We start from the raw sequence: 22,908 nt of genomic DNA on the forward strand, positions 1-22,908 counted from the left end.
GGACCATTTAATATAGTCAACATTATAACGATACCAGCTAAAAGTTAGCATGTTGATATTACAGTAAAGCCTCACGTAGCTGACACTAGAGACAAGTCTGGAAAAAGATGACAACCTCACAACAACTTTTCAAACCCCAGGTTGTAAACTGTTGTTTTGGAAAAAGAGTTTACATCCAACTTTGTCCCAACACTTTGGGGTGGGCCATTTCCTGTTTTAACAAAACAATGCCCTTGTGCTGAGGTAGGTAAGCAAATGCTTTTCCCAGCTGTGCTTGGAAAACTTGACCAACCTGCACAGACTCCTGACCTCAGCTCAACGACTTTTAGATGAACTGGTGAGACATCTACACCAACCAAGCAGTCAAAATAAAGAGTCAGTAAATGCCTCAAAGGTCTTTATGTTTACAGACCAACTCAACACCCCTCTTCCGAGGCTTTGGGTTCAGGGGATGCAGGGTGCCCCTCATGATTCTGCCTGTATGATTATTCCCTTTGGGGAGATGAGTGAGAGCAGCACGTCCACAATCAGACCAGAGAGGTCAAAGCAGAGCCTGGAATACGTTCGAAGATGCTACATCACTGACATACTTGGCCCAAAATCCTCAAACATCTTTTCTAGCTGCTCCTTATTACAGAGGAATTTCAGATTGTTTACCCATCATACTAGAGAAGTGTGTCTCTAACCACTACACCACCCACTTGTTCCTTTTTTCAAAGTAATGTTTTTTACAAGTCTGTGCAATGTGGCCATGTCTGACTTTACATCAGTTTCACATGTGCATTTGTTGAGGTCAGTAAAGGTATTTACACCAGGTATTATTAATATGCCAAAATAAAATGTGAACATACAAAATCTGTGTATGGAGACACTTTTTACCACATAAGACACGTTAAGACACATGATCCATGGAACATGAATACATAAAAAGAGAGAAGTGTTAAAAGAGCAGTCAATTTGTGGAATTGTGTGTATTTTGTCCACATAAATATCTCACTGTACAATGTAGTATAGTATAGTATAGTCTAATATAGTATAGTATAGTGTAGTGTAGTGTAGTGTAGTTCAGTGTTATCCAAAACATTTCATAACAAATAAATACACTTATACAAATTCCATGAATGAAAAAGGAATAAATAACATAACATAAATACAGATGCTCATCCCTTTTTTAAAAATTTCCTTTCTTTTCACAAATCATATAACAAATCATCAAAATCATTTGTCTTTATACATTTTCTTAAAATCTAGAGAATTCCACAGTTTCCCTCCACAAACAGAAATACACATCTTCTTTAATGTGGATTATTGCAGTTACACTTCTTCCCAGTGCAACACAATTCAACAGTAACACAAACTACATCCTCTAGAAACGTGAATCTGGATTCATGCACAACTCACTCCTTTCCTCTTTTTTTTTTGTCCCTGTGTGTAATTGTGACATTTCCGGCAGGACGTGAAGGCGGCATCAGGGGCGGGTTTGTTGACTCGGGCTCGAACCCGCGGCTCCTCTGCCTCAGTTGCTCTCGTTAATAATGTAACACGACAATAATGCAACTGTCCCCGCGGCTGTAGCCCCACGTCCCGGCTCCAGGACACCGCCACCTCCCGCCGATGAAGTCAAACCCGAGCGGAGGAGTCGGCTGCTGACGGAGCGCTGCGTAGCTCGGAGCTAGCGTTAGCCGAAGTTACGAGATTGACAAGATAGACTGCTGAAGTTCCTCCGGAGAGAGATGGGCGACGCTGGGCTGACCGGGGACCGCTCGGGCAGCAGGCCGGTGGGCTGAGTGCGACATGGGCACGAGGACCATGCTCCCCCGGGTGGATTTTAACCGCAAACACGCAGTTTTGGACCGAGCCAGCCCGCGCTGAACACTGATTTGCGAGGGGGGGCGAGCGAGCGAGCGGCGGTGTCCCGGCCGCAGCTGTCAAACTCTCCCTATCCTGGCCGCTGCGCTAGCTTAGGAGGCTAGCAGCGAGCTAGCTAGCCGCACGTCTGGGCTCACACACGCACCAAAGTAAGTGTTTTTATAAACTCAGTTATGATTCCTTTGCAGCTTCCACGGCTTCATGTTGTCAACGTGCACGAGCTCGGACCCCCAACCGCGAGTGGAGCAAGTTGTACAAATGCATGTGGTTACACGGTGATTGACGCGAGCCGACCCGGGTGGGTGGGTGTGTAAAGCCGCTAGCGTGAAGTTAATCTATGGAAGCTATAGCTAACGGTAGCTTCCCCAGATCCCGGCCTGGATGAGTTTCATGTCTGCGGCCAAGTCTCTGACATTTGTCTGGAGCTAAATGGTCAATGTGGGGGGTGGGGTGGGGTGGGGGGGGTTTAGAAACATCTGGTGCAACTACATATCAATAGACATCTTTACACAATATGAAACAGGTTGTCTACATTTTATTTGACAGTCAGGAAATCGTTCCGCCGAGACTCATCAGGTGTTGTGTTATCATTTTCAGAAAGTAGGTCATGCAACATGTGTTTTATAATCGATGCTGCTGCAAAACCAGAAGTATTTATGTCCATTATGTCTACGTCACTGTAAAGAGGTATGGGTTGTGTTTTTGCAGAAGTACACTCATGTCATAGGTTCCATATCCTCTTTCTCTTTTTTTTTTTTCAGTGAGAAATGTCATTACATTAATTATAATATTCCATTTTTCAGTGTAGTGTTTGAGTATAACATCTAATAATCGATTAGTCCATTAAACAGCAGTTGAATGACACACGATTAACGGCCCACAGCTTCTTTTTATTAGTTTGTTTTTGTTGTGAATTGAATCACTGTTGCAAATTCACAATTTTCTGACATTTTCTCGCCTGCAACGCTGCCGGATATGATCTGTTAAATAATTGATTACCAAAAATGATCTAATTCAACCCCTGAAGTCCTTTTTTCTGTTCGGCTGAATTACAACTCTGAACACAGATCACAAGAAAGGACTTATTCATGTCACAATAAAGAGAGCGATCTGTCCACTCGTTTAAACGAAAGCATGAATATAAAACACAGTACAGCTACTGAGGAGAGTCTTCATCAGCCCCTCGAGTCAAAAACATGACACACGAACATCTGAGTGCTCCACTTTTCCTTTTTGTCATTCTGCCATGACGCTGAGACGTGTGCTGAAGTACCTGGACAACAAGTTGTGTATCTGCAGTGTCCATAGAAACCTCAACTTCTTCTTTTTCCCACTAGTGCCTTTACAAATATTTACAGTTGTGCAATATTCTCTACGGTATTATTTAACCTTAGCGTACTTGTAATCATTTGGGAATCATTTTATATATCCTTCTCCTGATTTACTGTGTCACAGAAAGTTATGTAGTTTTCTTTTCACTGTGATTTAAAACTTGAGTGAACAGGTTTTACTTATTGACAATTTATGACTTTCTTACATTATCTCCAGGGGTAATTTCAGTAATTGAAGCATTTTAATTTGCAAGTTCAATGTTGAAAAAAGCAATGACATGAGCCTATGTAAGCTTGGATCCTTAATTCTGTTAATACCTTGATATAACACTGTCTTTAAGTTAAGGGAAGTGGGCCTAAGGTAAAGAGAAGCTGCAGAAATAAGGGTTTTAAATATTCTGCTTCTGCAGAGTCCAAAGATTCTACATCTCCCACTGAGAATTTTATGTATGAATGTATTCATCATAATAAATGAATGGGAAAATTATACACTTAAAACGTGATGAACACTAATTTGGCTAAAGGTTAACCATGTAATTATTTTCTTTACAGTGAAACATTTGACTGCGAGTAACCTATTTTTAAATAGATTTACAGATTTTATAACCGTTTGCAAACAATGGTTCCTCTGTGCTGCAGCTTTATGTAATACTTAAATTTTGATAACAGAGGAGAACATGTTTCCCGGTCATGATATCGAATTCATCCCTCTTCAGTAAGAAAAAGAAGCTATCATTAGTCCCGCTGACATTTTGCATTTAACTGATTGTAGGTTCAATGTGTGTTGTTGATGGCCTCCCAGCTCGCCATGGACACTGTGACCGAGACATTCCCTGTGGTGCACCAAAACGGGAACGCCCACCGGGATTCTCCAGACACAAGACCGGCCGCTGCTGTTCTGAGGCTTCACTTCTACCACAGCAGCCAGGGAGGGGTTGACTGCAGCGTACTCAGCTACCCACCTGGGGACTATGTGGCTGAAGAGCTGTGTATAGACGCAGCCAAGGCATGCAGTGAGTACTCAGCCTACGTGAAGCACCCCCATTCATGTGTTTTATGTAACTCGGGGCATAAGTCCCAAGATAAGGTTATCAAGAGGCCACAGTGAGAACCTATCCGTGGAAAAAATCGTTGGGTTGTTCAGTCATCTCCAGGCTTTGTTGACAGTCTGTCCGACTTTCTTTACTTGCAGTATTCGTGTAAATATGGAAGCTTTGCTTTGCTCTGCTCTGGTTTTTTATTTTTTGCACAATTTAAGAGTCAATATAAGTGTGATGCAACTAATACACAGAGCAGAGCCAGGCCCAACCTGCATGTTGTTGGAATTGTATGTTATGTGTTTGGGGATAAACCAAACACAGCTGACATTTTACATATTCTACATTGACCTTCTGTTCACCTGTGTTGGTACTTGAAACAGTTTGTTTTCTAACGTGTGCTGTGAAGAATAATCGGCCCCTGAATTAACACAACTTGTGCAGAGGCCCCTGAAGCTGGAATATAATCTATTCGAATGTTATTAGGGAAATAATTAAAAGTTAATCATTAGGAAGTGCAGGTTAAAGTAAAGGAAAATAAGATCTAATAAGTTGACAGCCTTATTTCCTCTAGTTGTTAGAAATGCTGCTGCCAGGTTTGAAGTTGTTTAGAGGATCGGTTTTGTGAAAATCCAAATAGAGACAGATGTTCCTCTATTTATAGTTATATTTATACAACGAGATTGTAGTTTGATCAAGCTAGAAACACACAGTATAGATAAGATGTACTGTTTAAAGAACATGCAACTAAATCCAATATGTAAAAAAAAAAATATGCTTCCTCATTCTTTATCTGCTTCAGGTATTTCACCTCTGTACTTCAGCCTGTTCGGTCTCTACCGAGAAAGCGACTGCTTGTGGTTTTCACCAAACCACATCTTTCAGCTCGACGAATCGGCCTCGGAAGATGTGTTTTTCAGAATAAGGTTATTGTCTCATTAGTATCTTTTTAACAATTTAAAATGATGACATCCTTTGGGATTTAATGCATTTTCTTCATTACCATATTCCACAGGTACTACTTCCCTGGCTGGTACAGTGGTGGGGCATCCCGAGCATACCGGCACAGTGTTGCCAAGGGGTCAGAAAGCCCTGTGCTTGATGACTTTGTAATGTCCTACCTCTTCTCTCAGGTAAGACCCTCAGTACACAGCTACTCTTTTTATTACATGTACTGGTTGGAAATGAGTGCAGATCAGATTATCAGTTTATGTTTGTATGTTGCCTTGCAGACAAGTCTTCTACATTACAGAACATGTAGCTCACATCATCGACAGACGTGCAGAGCCAACTGTTTGTTACATCTCATCTTTGGAAATTAATATTTAAAACATTGCACAGGGACGCTGATAAAGAAAGAAAGATTTTAACTGTAAAACTGTTACTTTTCATTTGTTCAACCTCATGTCGGATGGATAGGAAATGTGAGAAGGTTTTCCATCATTAGTTGTAAACAAAAGAGCGTCTATGTGAGTAGTTGGCACCAACATGTGTCCTCGTGTTTATCTCAAGGCTTTTTTCTGTAACAAAAGTTTGACGGATCATAGTTTGTTTAGAACAAAACCTTTGGTCCTTCCTGTTAGGAAGAGATGGGATTTGCAGTGGTGGGAAGCAGCTTCTGTTGATGGCAACGAGGAAACTTTTTTCACTGTTTCTAGCATCGCAGCCTGGCTTTAATTGTACCTCACCAAAAGGACATTACCACAATCCAAACCAAATGGCCATAACACAGTAGTATGGACAGTGACATGGGCCGTGCATGATAGACAGTGTCAGAAAGTAGAACTGTTTCTACTCCGGGTTCAATTTCTCTCTTTGTCCCGAGCATAATGGGAACGAGATGAGCCTCCAGTCTCCAGTAGGGCAGGGGTTTGAAGTATGGGTCTTCCTTGCAGCTGGAACTGTAGTAAACTTTCACACTGTGAGTGAGGATGGTGCTAGATCTTCAGCATGGTTGGTTAACAGCCATGATAGATGTTATTAGGGATGACAGGGGTCCACATGGAGTAATAGTTGGCCCATGGGCTCCCCAGCAGGTCAATCTGACCTTGGATGAGCAGTACGTTTGCTCTATAAAAGCCTTGAAGGCCACAAAGATGCTAAAGAGGAATTTTATGTAGTTTGAACATTTTCAATTGTGCTGTCTTTCTGTTGACAGTTTGTTGTAATCACATTTTTTTTGTTTACCCCTCATGGCACCAACAATAAATATATCTGTGTAGGACAGAAGGAACAAAATGCTCAACGTGGCATCTGAGTGAACTAAAGGATTATGTGGAATTACGCCTGTGGAAATCTGCCTCGGTGTCTCGGTGGAAAAGCCTGAAGGGGAGAAGGGAAGCGCAGCTGCGGGGGTCATTTCAGGGTGTAGCACATTGTGTGTTTGCAGCCATTGAGCCACTACGCATTCACTTCAGACAGCTGTTCAGATCTTGTGTTGTGGTGATGTTGAATTCCTCACTGTGTAATCTAGAGCAGAGTCTCTGGGTTTGTGATAAGGAACGGCTATTGTGACTTGCAGGTAGAAGCAGTGTTTCCCACAGAATTTAATTCAATTTGTGGTGGTGGCTGGAAAAGGCGGTGGGATATATATCATATATATACAATATAATATGTCTATATACAGCTATATACTGCTCAGCCTCGGTTCTTGCTGTCAATCCCACCTGTTGCTTCTCCACTAGCTGGCTCTCTCACAGCAGCATGTTGGCTGCTGTCCTCCTCCTCTCCTACATTTCTCACATTATTAGCTGCAGTTATCCTTTCCTGACCCTCCCTCACTGCTTCAGCTGCTACAGCAGCACTGGTTGAAGTCTGGAAATATTCTAAGCAAATTAGGTGGATAGCTAATCGCACTGGTTGAAATGCATTGCTTTACCGTTAGTTTTTTTTTTTGTTGCCAGGTACTAAGTTTATCTCCACAGAAAGAGCAAACATTCAGCGTCAGAGCTCAACAATTAACATTACGTTATCCACTTGCACAATCAGTCAATATTGATGTAGGCAAAAGCCAAAACCAATTAAATAAAACAAGAGTTTACCCATTTCAAATGGTAAAAAGTAGTAAGAAATCAATATGTGACCCTAAACTTTGATATTGTGGCAGCGGTCGAGGAATATTCCCTGAATCTGACTGTGGTACTTCATATGAGCACAAGGTTGTGCAAGTGCTGAGTCCAATGTGTTGCTCTCATCGTGTCTGTGCAGTGGAGGAATGACTTTGTGAACGGCTCGGTGAAGATCCCTAACTCCCATGAGACTCAGGAAGAGTGCCTCGGCTTGGCTGTACTCGATATGACGAGGACAGCCAAGGAAAGACAGATGTCGCCGCTGGACATTTATCACACTACAAGGTACTCGTGAAAAACGAAGGCTGCTTCTTATCAGAGATCGAATCATCAGCCGCCAAGCGCAGACTGATGCAATGGTGCCAATTGATAATCACATTTTCACTGTTGCAAATACAAAACTTTTTGATACTTTACTTTGAGGAACATTAGCAAATTTGTTTCAGTAGCACTCTGTTTTGTTTGTTCATTCAAACCTTCCTCAAACCTCTGAAACATATTATCTGATCTCGTCTTAACAAACAGCTGCACAGGAATTTTGACTAAACAAAATTAGCTGTTATGCTTCAAGTCAGTTAAATCTGAGTAAACAGCACTTAATGCCAGCTCTCAAAACGTGACCCCATCCAAGCTTATTGAAAATGATTCTCCATTCTTCCATTCCATTCCGTTTAATGAAGTTCAAGCTAATAATCCTGGCTTCTTCTTGTATGTTTCACACAGCATTCAAAATAAGAATCACATATTTTTATATTTGCAAGGGATTTAAGTCGTCTCGTTCGATGCTCATAACAATAAATCTATTGAATCTCTTCCAGCTACAAGTCCTTCTTGCCAAAGGACATGAGAGCTCAGATCCAGGACTGCAACTTCCTCACACGTAAGCGAATCCGCTTTCGCTTCAAGCGTTTCATTCAGCAGTTCAGTCAGTGTCGGACCACAGCGCGGGATCTCAAGCTTAAGTACCTCATCAGCATGGAGTCCCTGGAGAAGGGCTTCTACACAGAGACCTTCCAGGTCAGAGAGCTTAAGAAGGGACAGGTCTTCATCCTGGTGGCAGCAGACACTGGCGTCCAGTGGTGTCGAGAGAAGTTGAAAGATTCTGATGAGGTTGGTTCTGTCATTCACGTTTTCTGCTGTATTTTAATGAACATGTTGGACTCTTCACTGAATTTATCTCGGAACAGTATAAAACGTTGACAGGAAACTGGCGACAAGGAAATACTTGTTTTTAAGATAGAGTGTTGGGCTTGATTATACAAAAACATAGTGGTAAGTTTTTGTTTCACTGTTTGTCCAGGAGCTGCAGACTTTTTCTGATTTCCCAGATGTCACTGACATCAGCGTCAAACTGGCGAGCAAGGAGGGCGCTACAGAGGGTCGGGTGGTCACCATCAACAAACAGGATGGAACGAATATGGTAATTTCACTGTTTAAACCTCTATCTGTCTACTGTTTGAAGAAAACTATGATATGATGTCAGGTTGTTTTTTTTGCACTATCATGTCTGACAGAATCCTCCTGGTGGGCTCTGTTGTGGTTTTTCATACATTTCAGGAGCTGGAGTTTCCCAGTTTGTCTGAAGCGCTCTCCTTTGTGTCCCTGGTTGACGGCTACTATCGGCTGACTGCAGACGCACATCACTACCTTTGTAAAGAAGTGGCACCTCCGAGGCTTGTGGAGGCCATCACGTCTCACTGCCATGGCTCGATTTCGTAAGTAAAAAAATCATCAAATCTTTTATTTTTACACAAGCAATATAAATAAGGATTATTGCTTCAAAAAAAATCTATTTTGAATGAATAAAAACTAAGAAATAATTATTTGAATCAATGTCAATGCAACCCACATAGCCTAATCTTAACCTTTTGTTATTGAAATGTCCATATCGTGCTAATCTGTGGCGCCACCACTGCCTCACTCAAGTGTGGAGTTTATAGAGGACTCCTCTGATTTGTGTCCACACTGCTCACTGCGGCCTTTCTGTCAGCTCTGCCCAGTCTGGCCATTCTGACTCATCTCATCAAAAATTTGCAGAACTGCCACTGTTTATTTATGTTTTTGTTCTGTTTTGCAGAATGGAGTTTGCCATCAGCCGACTTCAGAAGTGTGGAAACAAGCGGGGGCTTTACATTTTGAGATGCAGCCCGAAAGACTTCAACAAGTATTTCCTGACTTTCCCGGTTGAGGTTAGTAACGAAAGGAATTTATCCTTAATCTTTGTTAACATTAGTTTGGCATTGTAACACATGAACAGTGAACTTGAGCCTGTTATTATTATTATTATTATTGTTATTACCATACTGTGATAAGTGGCTTCATTTACCCATCTGGTGAGTTGAAAGGCGTTCAGGCGTTCAGGCATCTGTCATATCTGCTGATGTCATCGGCTCAGATTTCTTGTACAAACAGTGATGGTAATTCACCCAGGTCAATGTCATGATGTCACATGTTGTGTAGAGAAAATAGCTGCAGTCCCTCCTCTTCTCCTGTTTTGTCTGACTGATAAAAAGTTTGGAGGACACGTCTCTGCCAGTGTTGCTGCACCAGTAGCGCTCTTTAGTCAGGTGTCATCTAGAAACCTCACAATGAGACTGGTTGTGGCTGAACACTTTTACATTTCAAGTTACTGAGACTGGAACTAAATGGCCTCTGAGTGCTTCTATGTGTTTGACCAGGCCACCAGCTGCATGTTTACAGAAGCAGCATAGGGTCCGTCTCATTTCTGTTATGGGTTATACTTCTCCTACACAAGATTTCACTAACCTCAGTGCAACAACATGATTGGCTCCATATGTTTCTCGTTTGACAGATAATATATTTTTTTATTTAACCAGGAAAAGTCCTGTTGAGATTTGAAAATCTATTTTTCCAGGTAGTAATCCAATGCATATAACAATGTTTTTAGGATTTCTTTCCCAAAAAGATTAGCAGGCCTCTAGTATTTTGTGCTTTAGACATTAATATTACCTTTACCCGTGTAATAGATCCGGATGATTGATGCAATCATGACTTAATAAAGAGGCTGTGTAGGCGAAATCGCAAATTGCAGCGACAGTAAACAACCATGGTCACACTCCTCCCCTCCAAACTACATCCCACACCGCCACCCCGACCTGTGGGAAACATGGAACATCCTGTATTGGTGAATGTTTGGTGGAGGGGGGGGGGGTCATTGATCGGGACCGAAACATCCTCTGACTGCCTTAGATGATGTGAAGCAAAGGATCATTTGAGCTGGGAGAGAAACATGCTGAAGATCTGTGTGTGTGTGCACTGTCCTTCACGCTTATCCACTCATTCTTGTTTTGGTATGGCATTTAATGACCATGACGTAGGTTGGCACCAAGGAGTCTGGACCCAGTCATGTTTGGATGAAGCAGATCCGGTTCAAAGCCTTTACACGTCCAAAAGATACTCAATTTGTCACCAAATTTTATCCCATGGGTGTGCATGCTTGTGTCAGCCATGTTTTCAGGCCACAGAGTCTGATAAAATATCCAAATTCTTTCCCCAAAGCTTGAAGGCGGCCCGAGAGGACTGCATGTCGCTCAGGTTCTCCAGTAGCCGGAAAACTTTTCTCAAAGCCAGTTTTCCTTCACAGAATATCAACAGAGCTAGTATGGATAATACTCCTTGTAGTACTTGAATGTGTAAAGAGGATAACAGCAAACCTGTTAGCTCCCTGACAGACAGCCACACACACGGCAGAATACCCATTTTTTTATCTTGACCTTTTTTATAATTTTAGAACTGAAACCGGATCCGAAGTTCCTGTTTCTCCAGAGTTTCTCTGATATTGTGACTAACTTATGATTCAGTGAATCTGAAAACTCAAGTTACATCCATTTTCACTGTCTACCATTCAGGTGTTCAACGCTGTGGAATTCAAGCACTGCCTGATAACCAAGTCTGCCAGTCGGGAGTTCAACCTCAGCGGAGCCAAAAGAAACTTCAGTAGCCTTCAGGAACTACTCAGCTGTTACCAAAAGGAAACTGTGCGCTCAGACAGCGTCATTTTCCAGTTCAGCAAGTGCTGTCCACCTAACGCCAAAGGTACAGATAATACAACCTGGATCTGCACAGTGTATGTTTTGAGATTTCAGTAGACAATAACCTCTAATGTCTTACTCAGATATTTTCCCCTAACCAATCATCGCTCTTCCTTTCAAAATCTAAACCAATCAGGGGCAGTGTAGGGGTGGATCTTCAATGCCTTGGGTGGGGAAAAAAGATAAAACTATTAACACAGTCAAAGCAATTTGCCACCTGCTCCATCTCTGGCTCACACCATGATTTCTCACATTTCTCTGTCAGTTAAGTTTGATCACTCAACTGGTAACTGGTTTAATTTCATATTGTCTTTTGTTTTTTTTCATCCTCAGAAAAGTCCTGCCTGCTTGTGTGCAGGAGCAACAAGGGCTCAGAAGTGCCTCTGTCTCCATCACTGCATCGACACAACATCAATCAAATGGTGTTTCACAAGATCAGGAAAGAAGATCTGGACTTTGTAAGTTTTGTTTGCATTTTTTCAGGACCCTTAAAATAACGTCCATTTCCTCATCTATGTTCTTATTGAATGTTAATGATTAACAATGCAACAATGACCCTCCTGTCAGATGGAGAGTCTCGGTCAAGGGACATTGACGAAGATCTTCAAAGGAGTCCGCAAGGAGCTGACGGACTATGGACATGTGCACCAAACAGAAGTCGTCATGAAAGTGCTGGACCAGACCCAGAGGAATTACTCTGAGGTGTGTGGCTTCAACACTGTGCAAAAAGTCTTATTAGCAGGGACAACAGCCACTAATTGGTTATTGGTGAAGATACATAAAGTAAACAATAGTGAATGTTAAAACTGAAGTGTATCCTTCATGCTACAGTCGGCTAATTTGACTTTTTTGTTAGTTACTACAAACCCTTAAGAACAAGACAACATTGGCAGGGAAAGCACTGTCACTGTTTAATTTTGCATCAATATTACATTTATCATTTTCCACTGATGTTAGATTTGTGGAAGCCAAGCGCAGCAGTTTGAATTGTGGGTTTATGTTTAGACAAAAAAACCTGGTTGAGATGTTCCCTCTTTTGTGTTTCTCTTCGGTAAATCACAGGAGTTAAGCCGACTTCTGACATGAATAATGTGGTTTTCTATCTTTGTCTTGTCCTGCAGTCTTTCTTTGAAGCTGCCAGCATGATGAGTCAGTTGTCCCACAAGCACCTGATCTTTAACTACGGCGTGTGTGTCTGTGGAGAAGAGAGTAAGTTTGCTTCAGAGAGATGGACAACCCGTCTCTCTCCAGGTGTCCTGCCACAAGGATACAGTTGTGTCCTAGAATGTCCACACAGTTTGCCATTAAATTGACAACCATTGCGAGCGTGTGTCATTATGATATATCGATAAGTCTACCATGCTCTACTTCTGTGAGCCTGAGGTATCGTGGTATGAATTGCTCAGAAGTTGTACTGAAACCACAGTAGTGTTATCTGGACTAAACCTATAGAGATACATGGGATGTAATGCAAGAAAACATTTTACAGAGTGACACTTCATTCTGTCTCCTTGCTTGTGTCTTTGTTTAACACCCTCTGCAAAGAATAATAACAAAATGTTGCATTATATAAGAGTGTATGTGTAAAATTTGAGTTGAGGATCGCAAGATATTGAAATGATTTTCAATTTCACATAAAATACTTTCTTCCAGACATCATGGTGCAGGAGTATGGGAGGTTTGGCTCCATGGACACTTACTTGAAGAAGAACAGGAATTCTATAAACATCCTGTGGAAGCTTGAAGTGGCAAAGCAGCTGGCCTGGGCCATGAACTTCCTGGTACGAATCCGTGTAGTGTCTCATTTGTTGCATTTACACGTCATTCACAAAGTTTCAATTCTTGAAATTGAAATAAAAACTGACTAATAACAAAGATATGTAAATGAAAGAGACTGATACATCTCTCCTTTTATGTACCTGCAGGAGGAAAAGCTACTTGTCCATGGGAACGTGTGCGCTAAAAATGTTCTTCTGATCCGAGAGGAGGACCGGAGGGCCGGAAACACGCCTTTTATCAAACTGACTGATCCTGGCATCAGCATCACTGTCCTGCCCAAAGAAAGTGAGTCTTCTCTCTGCTTCAGTGTGAGACACTTCTTTAACCAACAGAGGGCAGTAACAACCTATTTAACAAGAGTGTGACTCCAGTGAGACGGTGTCATCTTAAATCTTTCATTCCTTCATTGTGTGTGTGGTGAACTGTGAAACACTGGTATGTTGTGAAAATATGGGAAAAAAGATGGTGGAAGATGTTTTTAAACAATTGCTTGTATGTTTTTATTGTTCGATATTATAAAATATAGGAATACATTCAATTAGTGCATAAAATCAAACTGAATCAATCAAAAACTTTGTCATTGCTTTGAATGAAAATGTAGAGTTTACTGCCAGTGGTGGATTAAATGTCTTTCTGTGTGATCAGTCCTGATCGAGAGGATCCCCTGGGTGCCCCCTGAGTGTATTGAGGAGCCTGCCAACCTGAGCCTGGCTGCAGACAAGTGGAGCTTTGGCACCACACTATGGGAGATCTGCAGTGGTGGGGAGAAACCTTTAGCAACACTTGACAACTCCAAGGTAAGTGAACAAAACCTGCTTCCGTGTTTGGCGTCATTTTTACCAGCACAGAAAATCTAAATGTTAATTTTCAGCTCGATCTATGTATTTAGAATCTGCGCATAAAGAGGCTGTGTTTGAAATGTCTCGTAGAAAACCCTGTTCTACGAGGACCACCACCACCTTCCCGCACCAAAGTGGACTGAGCTGGCCAATCTGATTACAAGCTGCATGGACTACGAGCCCACGTTCAGGCCAACGTTCCGCGCCGTCATCCGTGACCTCCACAGCCTCTTCACGCCAGGTAGGTGCACACCGAACGCCAGCCAGCCGGCCAGAGCTCCACTGGTGGTGTCACAACAGGGAATTTAGGTCACAGCAGTGTTGAATCTCAAATGTCCTCACAGACACATCTAGTGTTACACAATTCAGCAATACCAGAGATGTGTCACAATACCCTGTAAGAGAGGGACTTAAATTCACTCAGGGGATGTTGATTTGTTTCATATGTGAGCTATCCCATAATTTAGTTTTTCTTGTTTACATGCTTGTTTTCTTCTCAGACTATGAGATGATCGTGGACAGTGACATCCTGCCAAACAGGACAGCGGTCTCTGCCTGGTCGACGGGCGGCCTTGAGAATCAGGAGCCAGCTCAGTTCGAAGAGAGACACCTGATCTTCTTACAGCAGTTGGGCAAGGTATCAAGACGTGTGGGAAGAAACTCTTGTGCTTCATGAGATCACAGATCCACCACTGTGGAAGAACAGAGAATGAATTGCTCTTATTTAATTTATCTTAAATGTACATTACATACTCAAGAATGATTGAAACTAAAACCAGCAATATTCAGGAGGTTTTTGAGGCAAATATGGATTAAATTAAGTCAGATTAATATTATTGTTATATTTGAATTGTCAAAGTGAACAAAAGACATACTGCAAAATATAAGCCATATTTTGAGGGTAAAAAAAGGCGGCTTGTTGATGTATGTTGTGTGTTTCAGGGAAACTTTGGCAGCGTGGAGATGTGTCGATATGACCCACTTCAGGACAACACTGGAGAGGTGGTGGCCGTGAAGAAGCTGCAGCACAGCACCACAGAGCACATACGGGACTTTGAGCGAGAGATCGAGATCCTGAAATCTCTGCAGCACGAGAACATCGTTAAATATAAAGGCGTTTGCTACAGTGCAGGTACAGTAGACGTGGTGCGGTTGGTATTTCAATGAATATAACTGAATATACATAACTCTAATAATACATAATACACAACTAAAACCATTAACTCATTATAAAGTCATGAACACACATTAACTACTTGACTAAATACTCAGAATCAGACCGAACTTGCACTTCACACTAATCTGGCTATAAAATGTACAAACATTTACAGCTGTTATGCTCATATAATGAGTTTGTTTCTTTATTGCTCTCTTCAGGACGACGAAATCTCCGTCTCATCATGGAATATCTGCCTTTCGGGAGCCTGCGGGATTACCTCATGAAAAACAGGGAGAGGATCGACCACAAGAAGCTCATACATTACACGTCTCAGATCTGCAAGGTGCGTCCCTCTGTCCAGTTTGGTAACACGCTCGGTGGAGCACCAGAGCCACTGATGCATATTTGATATGTTTTGTCTCCACAGGGCATGGAGTACCTGTCCAGTAAGCGATACATCCACAGAGACCTGGCAACGAGAAACATCCTCGTGGAGAGTGAGCTGAGGGTGAAGATTGGAGATTTCGGCCTCACCAAAATTCTGCCTCAGGACAAAGAGTACTACATGGTCAAAGAGCCGGGAGAGAGCCCCATATTCTGGTCAGACTGCTGAGCACATATGTCTGTTGTCTTTTTACTGCTCTGTATGGGATGTTTTGTTCTCCCTGACAAAGAAATCTTTAACATCCTCATGATACTTCAGTAGCTGTAGCAAACCAATAATCTGTAACTAGAAATTCCTGTTAAGAAGTTGCTGTTAATCATAACCTGTTTCCATTTGATTTTGCTTTGGAATCCAAACTGTGATACATCCTGTGAAGTTGAAGTCGACCCCTTGTATTTTACAGGTATGCTCCTGAGTCGCTGACTGAGAGCAAGTTCTCTGTAGCGTCAGACGTGTGGAGCTTCGGAGTTGTGCTGTACGAGCTCTTCACCCACAGCGACAAGATCTGCAGCCCTCCTGCAGTAAGTTTATTCACTGTTTGTTCAACTTAACTCACGTTCACTGTTTACTTGACCTAAGTGAAGAAAACGGTATGAAAATGGCAAAAAGTTTATACAAAGCCAATTTAGAGACATTTCCCATTGTCATCCACTGTGAGAAAACAAGAAAGGAGTTGGAAAAATGTTCTGAACCTCTGCAAACACAGGTTATTTTTACCTGTTTAAAGTTTGTTCTAATCTTTGTCTTGGCTGCGGTCATTCTCCTCCTCAGGTGTTCATGTCGATGATGGGCAACGATAAGCAGGGACAGTTAATCGTCTATCACCTCATTGAACTCCTTAAATCCGGCAGCAGGCTGCCTCAACCCCTGGGATGTCCCACAGAGGTACGAACATGTGCTGCTGATTTTATTCTGTTACACATATGTTACATATATTCTAGCACAGTGTTTACCTGTGCTGCTCTTTAGCAGCATTTCATTGTAACAATTGTAAACCATTATTTATGCTTTCACTCACAAATTGACATCCCCATCCTTTGCTGAGGTAAAAGTACAAATTCTACACACACCTGAGCCAGGAAACTGTGAGTGTTCCTTTATGGGGTCAGAGTCTTTTAGTAAGTCTCAGGTTAGCTGACAAACAGCGTCTCAACATCCCAAGGGGTTTTTCTTTGTGAGGGATTGACATTCCTGGTTTCTTGACTGAATTCTTGACTAATCATATCGTTGGTCTTCCTGGTCTCACAGATCCATGAGGTCATGGAGGAGTGCTGGGACAACGACCCCTGCTTGCGTCCGTCTTTCAAAGAGCTCGCCCTGCGCGTCGACCTGTTCAGGGACAGTAAGGAGTTTTAAACATCACCCGAAGTGCCCTGCTCCTCTGCAGCCGTGTGGGCGAAGGGACAAGAGGCCAGAGCAGTTTGTGATTGGAAGAGTGATGGTTCAAAACCAGGACCAGCTCAAATACTTCTGCCAAGGTGCCTTTATGCAAGGCACTCAACTCAGTTTAGTTTTTTTCTGCATGGTGGCCAGCAGAAAACAAACGGAGGCTTGGATGTGTGGAACTGTTGAAGGTGATTCGCTCAAACATCCTTGAATAACTTTTTTAAGAAGAGTAAAAGCGTTTTTGAGACTTTGAGTAGATTATTGCCAGCTCTGAAGCTAAAGATGCTTGTGTCAAACAAGTTCTGCATGTGCGTGTGTGCGTGAGTGAGTGAGTGTGTTTTGTCCGTACAAACAGCTAGCAGGGCTAGCTCTCGTCTTGAAGAGGAATGGACTGATAGAGCTGAGTGTTTTCTGTGTGTGTGTGTGTGTGTGTGTGTGTGTGTGTGTGTGTGTGTGTGTGTGTGTGTGTGTGTGTGTGTGTGTGTGTGTGTGTGTGTGTGTGTGTGTACATACTGACAGTATATTTGTGTACATATGTCCAGAAAATTTTTATAATTTTTATAAAATGAAAATATCGTAAATACTACATTTGAGAACTGCCAGCAAGGTGTCAGTGTAAATGAAGCGCATACAAAGTGATTTAAAGATCCATCATTGTTTTATGTTTTATTGTGAGAGGTGGTGTGAAAAATAAAGATGTTGAATTCAGCCTCGTTATGTTAAACTTTTACTTGTGCTTTTAATGTGAAAATACAGTTTGAACTATGTCTAACACAATTCTTAAAGGAAATCTTCTTGTCATGATGTGTCCAAATGTTAATTTTCCACATGAACAGTAAACAACAATTTTGAGGATGGACCAGTCGCTACTAATTAATAAATAACAACTTAAACGTAATAATGAATATTCTAAATATGATGTGAAAATGTGCTTTTTGAAGTGATTACAAATACAATGCAAAAACACATTGGAAATGATTCTTCAAACCCACATTCACAACAAGTCACCATTTGCTTCACAGGATAGAAAATTGCAAAGGAACTGCAACAATCATCTCTAAGCAAACACACCATTAGTGGCTCAGTTAAAATAAAACCCTGACTCTCCATGACACTTTATTTTGAAATCCGGATTCAGCTTCTCTGAAGGTAGGACTGGGGCTTGACCAATGAGCGCGGGCTTCATTACAGCTTTAATGTGTCCCAGCTGTTCGCAGAAGTCCCGCTTGTTGGTGATCGTTTGTAGAAAATGAAGAAAACGTGAAACGGCGTCAGAAACGTGCAGGAAACCGATGATTCCTGACGAGAGAGAGAATTTAAAGCTTCTGACAGTTTCTGTGCAGCACGTGAAGAATCATGTTTGTTTCAGGACATCCGGAGCAGGACGAGTAAAAACACACAACACGTGAGTCTGACATGTTGATATTGTTTGGATTGAGTTAATTGTACAAGCGGCGTTTTTTAATTTGGAGGAGAAACCGTTTAAAGGGACTTTCCACATCCTGTACTTCAATAAAATCATTAATTATAATTAACAATTAACGTGATGCTGAAAATACGATGTGTCCGGTAAAAGTACCGCGTTTAATATTCCAAGTGAGTAAAAGCACTTGTTATTATATAAAGCACTCATTGTACCGAGGGAGCTGCGCCCTCTACTGGAGAGCTGCTCTAACTTCAAGGCAAATTAAATGTTAATAACTCAAAATTGTTAGATAACTTAAACTTAACATGGGTAAGTTACGGACACTCGTTTCTACCCAAGAAGTTTCTTTCAAAATTATGTCTTTAATTTATTCTGTTAAAGTTTAAAGCCGATCATTTTCTAGTTCTGGACAAAATCATGAGGCGTGTCCAAACTTTCATTTTACACATTGACAGTAAATCCCACTTTTAACTATTGACCAATCAAAACTAAGTAATGAATAACACAAAATCATTAGATAACTTTCAGCCTAAATTGTGACTTACTGCTAAAATTCTTTACATATATATCTATAATATAACTTATCCTATATCTTTATCATAATATTCTTTTTATTTCTCACTTATTTAATGTTTTTTCCTGGTGAAAGTTTGAGCTTTGCAGAGTCGAGCGACAGCAACAGTTCAACAGTTCTTCTGGTGTATTCAGAGGACTGGAGGTTTGGCCTCTGCAGGAATGTGACTATCTGACTCCTGTCAGTGAGTGAATTGTTTCTGTGAAGCTGCGACTTGACTCATTCCTTTATCTGTGTGCAGTTTGCATTCTCATTTTCCTGAAGCTTTATCTGTTCAGTGCGTAACCACCTCTCGGCTCAGGCGGGACAGGAGAGCAGCCTGCAGAGTACCTGAAGATGACGTCCAGGAGAGCCGGCCCCCCCGATGGCGGCTACGGCTGGGTGGTGGTCACCTCCGCCTTCTTCATCATGGGCCTCACTGCCGCTGTCCTCAAGAACTTCGGCGTCTTCTTCCTGGAGATCCAGAGGCACTTCGGCGTCCTGAGCAGCACGGCCTCCTGGGTCACCTCCACCACCATCGCCATGTTTCACCTCGGAGGTAAAGATTTGGTTTCAGCTCGATGACCTCGGTTGTTTTTTTTAACTCTGGATGTTTGTGGTTTCCTCTTTTCCTCAGCCCCAGTAGCCAGTGTGCTGACCTTGAGGTTTTCTCAGAGGGCGGTCATCATAGTCGGGGGTCTGCTGACGGCCTCTGGGATGATGCTGGCGTCTCTCGACCTGGGTCTTCCCTGGCTTTATCTCACCATGGGCGTCCTGCAAGGTGACGCACACTCAGTTTCACTTGTCGCAGCTTTAATGCACATGTTGCTCGTCTTTGCTTAATTCTTCTGTGGAAATCAGACTTTTCTTGGTGTTTTTAAACCTGTCATCTGTCCCTTTTGGACTTGTTTTGGTTGCTGCCCTAATTTCACCGCCAAAAATGCTGTTGCTGGTTAAGGATTTCCATCGTCTGTTTCCAGGAACGGGCATTTCCTTCTCGTGGATTCCTGCCAACAGCATAGTGAACCATTACTTCGTACGATGGCGTCCTATCGCCTACGCCGTGGCCAGCTCAGGGGAGTGTGTCTTCGCCGTCATCTTCAGCCCCTTCTTCCACTGGCTCATCGAGATGTACAGCTGGCAGGGCGCCCTGCTCATTGTTGGAGGACTTCAGCTCAACCTGTGTGTCTGCGGCGCCCTCATGAGGCCTCTGGAGACGACTCAGGGCTCGAGCCAAGAAACCAAAGACGGTCCAGAAGGACATGCTAAGAAGACGTCCATCTTCCAGTGCTCACTGCTGAGAAACCCTGAACTTATCCTCTACATCCTGTTTGCCATCTTTGCAGCGGCAGGTTTTTTCATCCCACCTCTCTTTCTAGTGCCCTTCGCCAGCAGCGTGGGGATGGATGAGTACTGGCCCGCCTCGCTCCTCTCGGTCCTGGCGCTGGCCGACCTGGCTGGAAGGCTGATCTGTGGGTGGGTCGCCAACATGAGGCTGATTAGGAACCTGCAGCTGCTCACCATGGTGGTCACTCTCGTCGGGGTCATGCTCCTGCTGCTGCCGATCAGCCACAACTACTGGGCCATCGTGTGCTTCACCTCGCTCTACGGCTTCCTGTTCGGCTGCGTGGTGGCCATTCACGTCACCGCCATCGTGGACATTGTTACCCTGGAGGGATTCGACAGCGGCCTGGGGATGTTGATGCTTTTCAGGAGCATCGGCGGCTTCATGGGTCCACCGGCTGCAGGTGAGCCGTCTGTGTTTAGAGCCACATGTGAGTGTGGTACAAACGTTCAGTTGAACTCACAGACTAACATTAGATTTTGGTGGTTCAAAGGTCAAGGTCACGTGACCTGCTGTAGTTGTGAATGTGATGGAACAGGCAGGAAGGGCATTTCATCACATCTGTCAAACATTCACCTGGACTCAACCTGATTTATCTTAGCAACGCCAAAGAGAATCCTTTCAAACTTCAAATGTTCAGACTAATTGATTAGACCTGGGGGGTCAAAGGTCACGGTGGTCTCACACAAACGTCTCTGCAGGTCTACATCTTCCAGAAGGAACGGATGAACCTGATCGTTTATTCATCAGCTCTGGCCTCCTGTGTGAACGACTTGTTTTTCCATTCCAGGCTGGCTGGTGGATGAGACCAATGACTACAGCGCTGCCTTCTACCTCTCGGGCCTGTGCCTCATTTCGTCGGCAGTGTTTGTCGTCCTCGTCGACCTCCTGGTTCAGAGGAGAAAAGCCGCCGAGGCTGAAGTGCATCAGGCGGACGGTGAGCTGGGACGCAGAAAAGGTCAAGTGAGAGTTTTAAAGATTCTAACATGAGACACTTTCACAGGAATGAGCTTGAAGCGTCTTGAGGAACAGACGCTGCAAAGAGAATCCTGTTGTTCTCACAGCTCCGGCTTTTTTATAGCACACTTTGTTTTTAAGTAATTTAAATTGTAGCCGTGAGATGTTGATGTTCCAACGTTCTTTTTCACTGGGACGACTTCAGCTCACAGGAAAGGAATCACAGATCAGGTTGAATTAATCGAAAGCGGGATCATAAAGATTAGTCTTGAACAGATGGACTGAGTTTCCTGTTGTTCTGTCTTTGACGTTTGTATGTGGCACATGAAGTGAACGGTTTAAAATGAGGCTGATGTTATTCTGTATTTAACTTGCACAAAATCCTGTGAAAGGAACTAAACCTGATTGATTTGTACCTCAACAACCCGTCTGTGCTGCTCAGCCTCGAGCTCCTTTTGTTTTTTTTACTGAGGTCAAATCCAAGAACAGGGTCGTGCATGTTTAAAGTCTCTTATTGCTTTAAATTTACAAAGCACTGTTGTTTTTAGCAAATGCTGCTCAAACAGGATCATGGATGACAAATATATTTCAGTGGCTGTTTTTAAGTAATGAATCTGTTGCGTGTGGTTTATTTATGCTTTTTTTTTTTTAAATGTTTTTAATAGTTGAACAGTGGAGCTGTGACTCAGAGGAATCATGTTTATCAGTGTTATTAAAATGACAAGATTTTCCGTTTTGATCTTTTCATGGGACTTGTGATATTCTTCATTTTTAATAATTACGTTCGTCAGCAGAACAGGTGTCCGAGTTATCTAAGCTAAATATCTGTATACGATCTTAGGAAAAAGCTAAAGTATTGTTATTTTGTTACATTTTGTTTTAGCTGTGTATGTCTCCTGTAGATCAACAAGGCTGTAAACCACACGTGTGTCAGTGCAGCAGGGAGCCAGGACCTTTTAATCAAACTTTTTCTTTTTTTTCTTTTCAGCTGCACATAAACAACTCAGGTTTCTGTTGATTTTCTCTTACTGTTGTTGGCACTTTGAACAAGATTAAGAATATTAGGTCATAAAAGCTTCAATCAGTCGAACAGAAGCTTCGTGATCTTTGAAGGATCAAACCAGGTGTTGTCGTATGCACAATTTTCCACAGTACTGTTTTCTTAACTGGCACAATTCAGTCTTAACGTTTAAATGTTTGTTTCTGATATCAGACTAAGAATTAAATCTCTGCACTAATGGTTTAAAACGTCTCCTGTGTGACTCTTCCTGCTCGTCTGAAACTGATACCAGTATGAGGATGTGTGTATTTTAAGAAGCTGTGGCCTGTACATAAGTTCACTTATGTAACTAAATTCTTGAATTAGGTTGAGCTGGTTTCACGTGGTTAAACACTTAGTGCTAAAGCTGAGACAATTAACCTGCAGCATACTTTACATTGATTTTTAATTATCTTATTTATTATTATTACACTGGTTCCAGCTTCTTGGTGTAAATTTCAAAGTTTCTGACAAATGCCTTTTTTTTTTTAAATGAACTTTTAAAGAAAGTTTTTCTATTTTTAAATTGCATTTCAGTATAAGGTTCAAGATGTGATGAAATTGAAACATCTCTCCAGTCACCACTGGGTGGCAGTATTGCCTGAAATTAAAAAGTCCATCTC

At 42.3% G+C, this 22,908-nt stretch overlaps 2 protein-coding genes across 3 annotated transcripts; both read left to right on the top strand.

Moving 5' to 3' along the window:
* The first annotated feature begins 1,254 nt into the window (after positions 1-1,254).
* jak2b (Janus kinase 2b) lies at positions 1,255-17,440 on the top strand. Its single transcript, XM_034596159.1, has 24 exons — positions 1,255-2,018; positions 3,973-4,213; positions 5,040-5,163; positions 5,253-5,370; positions 7,445-7,590; positions 8,124-8,415; positions 8,606-8,725; positions 8,863-9,020; positions 9,383-9,494; positions 11,175-11,361; positions 11,691-11,815; positions 11,925-12,059; positions 12,479-12,566; positions 13,011-13,138; positions 13,283-13,421; positions 13,782-13,933; positions 14,066-14,216; positions 14,476-14,612; positions 14,918-15,107; positions 15,353-15,477; positions 15,562-15,734; positions 15,983-16,100; positions 16,351-16,464; positions 16,828-17,440. Exons 2-24 carry the CDS (start codon positions 3,991-3,993, stop codon positions 16,933-16,935), a joined length of 3,363 nt encoding a protein of 1,120 aa, XP_034452050.1. The 5' UTR covers positions 1,255-2,018; positions 3,973-3,990; the 3' UTR covers positions 16,936-17,440.
* Positions 17,441-18,148: 708 nt separating this feature from the next.
* On the top strand, positions 18,149-21,454 carry zgc:114041 (uncharacterized protein LOC574425 homolog). 2 transcript variants are annotated; one of them, XM_034594767.1, is made up of 5 exons: positions 18,149-18,370; positions 19,266-19,503; positions 19,582-19,725; positions 19,925-20,692; positions 21,080-21,454. In XM_034594767.1, the coding sequence occupies exons 2-5, from the start codon at positions 19,302-19,304 to the stop codon at positions 21,277-21,279; spliced, it is 1,314 nt and encodes a 437-aa protein (XP_034450658.1). In that variant the 5' UTR covers positions 18,149-18,370; positions 19,266-19,301; the 3' UTR covers positions 21,280-21,454. The 2 variants fall into 2 exon arrangements, with proteins under 2 accessions (XP_034450658.1, XP_034450657.1); XM_034594766.1 differs by having other exon boundaries at positions 18,149-18,366; positions 19,259-19,503.
* The last annotated feature ends 1,454 nt before the right edge of the window (positions 21,455-22,908 follow it).

This window comes from Hippoglossus hippoglossus, chromosome 9 (genome assembly GCF_009819705.1).
Source record: "Hippoglossus hippoglossus isolate fHipHip1 chromosome 9, fHipHip1.pri, whole genome shotgun sequence".
In the NCBI taxonomy this organism is placed as follows: Eukaryota; Metazoa; Chordata; class Actinopteri; order Pleuronectiformes; family Pleuronectidae; genus Hippoglossus; species Hippoglossus hippoglossus.

Excerpts from the sequence above, each read along its gene's own strand:
- jak2b (XM_034596159.1), top strand. The coding sequence starts at position 3,991 with ATGGCCTCCCAGCTCGCCATGGACACTGTGACCGAGACATTCCCTGTG. Across the intron at positions 15,478-15,561 it reads ACACGTCTCAGATCTGCAAG|GGCATGGAGTACCTGTCCAG; the intron begins GTGCGTCCCTCT and ends TTGTCTCCACAG. Across the intron at positions 16,101-16,350 it reads AGATCTGCAGCCCTCCTGCA|GTGTTCATGTCGATGATGGG; the intron begins GTAAGTTTATTC and ends TCTCCTCCTCAG.
- zgc:114041 (XM_034594767.1), top strand. The coding sequence starts at position 19,302 with ATGACGTCCAGGAGAGCCGGCCCCCCCGATGGCGGCTACGGCTGGGTG. Across the intron at positions 19,726-19,924 it reads CACCATGGGCGTCCTGCAAG|GAACGGGCATTTCCTTCTCG; the intron begins GTGACGCACACT and ends GTCTGTTTCCAG. Across the intron at positions 20,693-21,079 it reads CATGGGTCCACCGGCTGCAG|GCTGGCTGGTGGATGAGACC; the intron begins GTGAGCCGTCTG and ends TTTCCATTCCAG.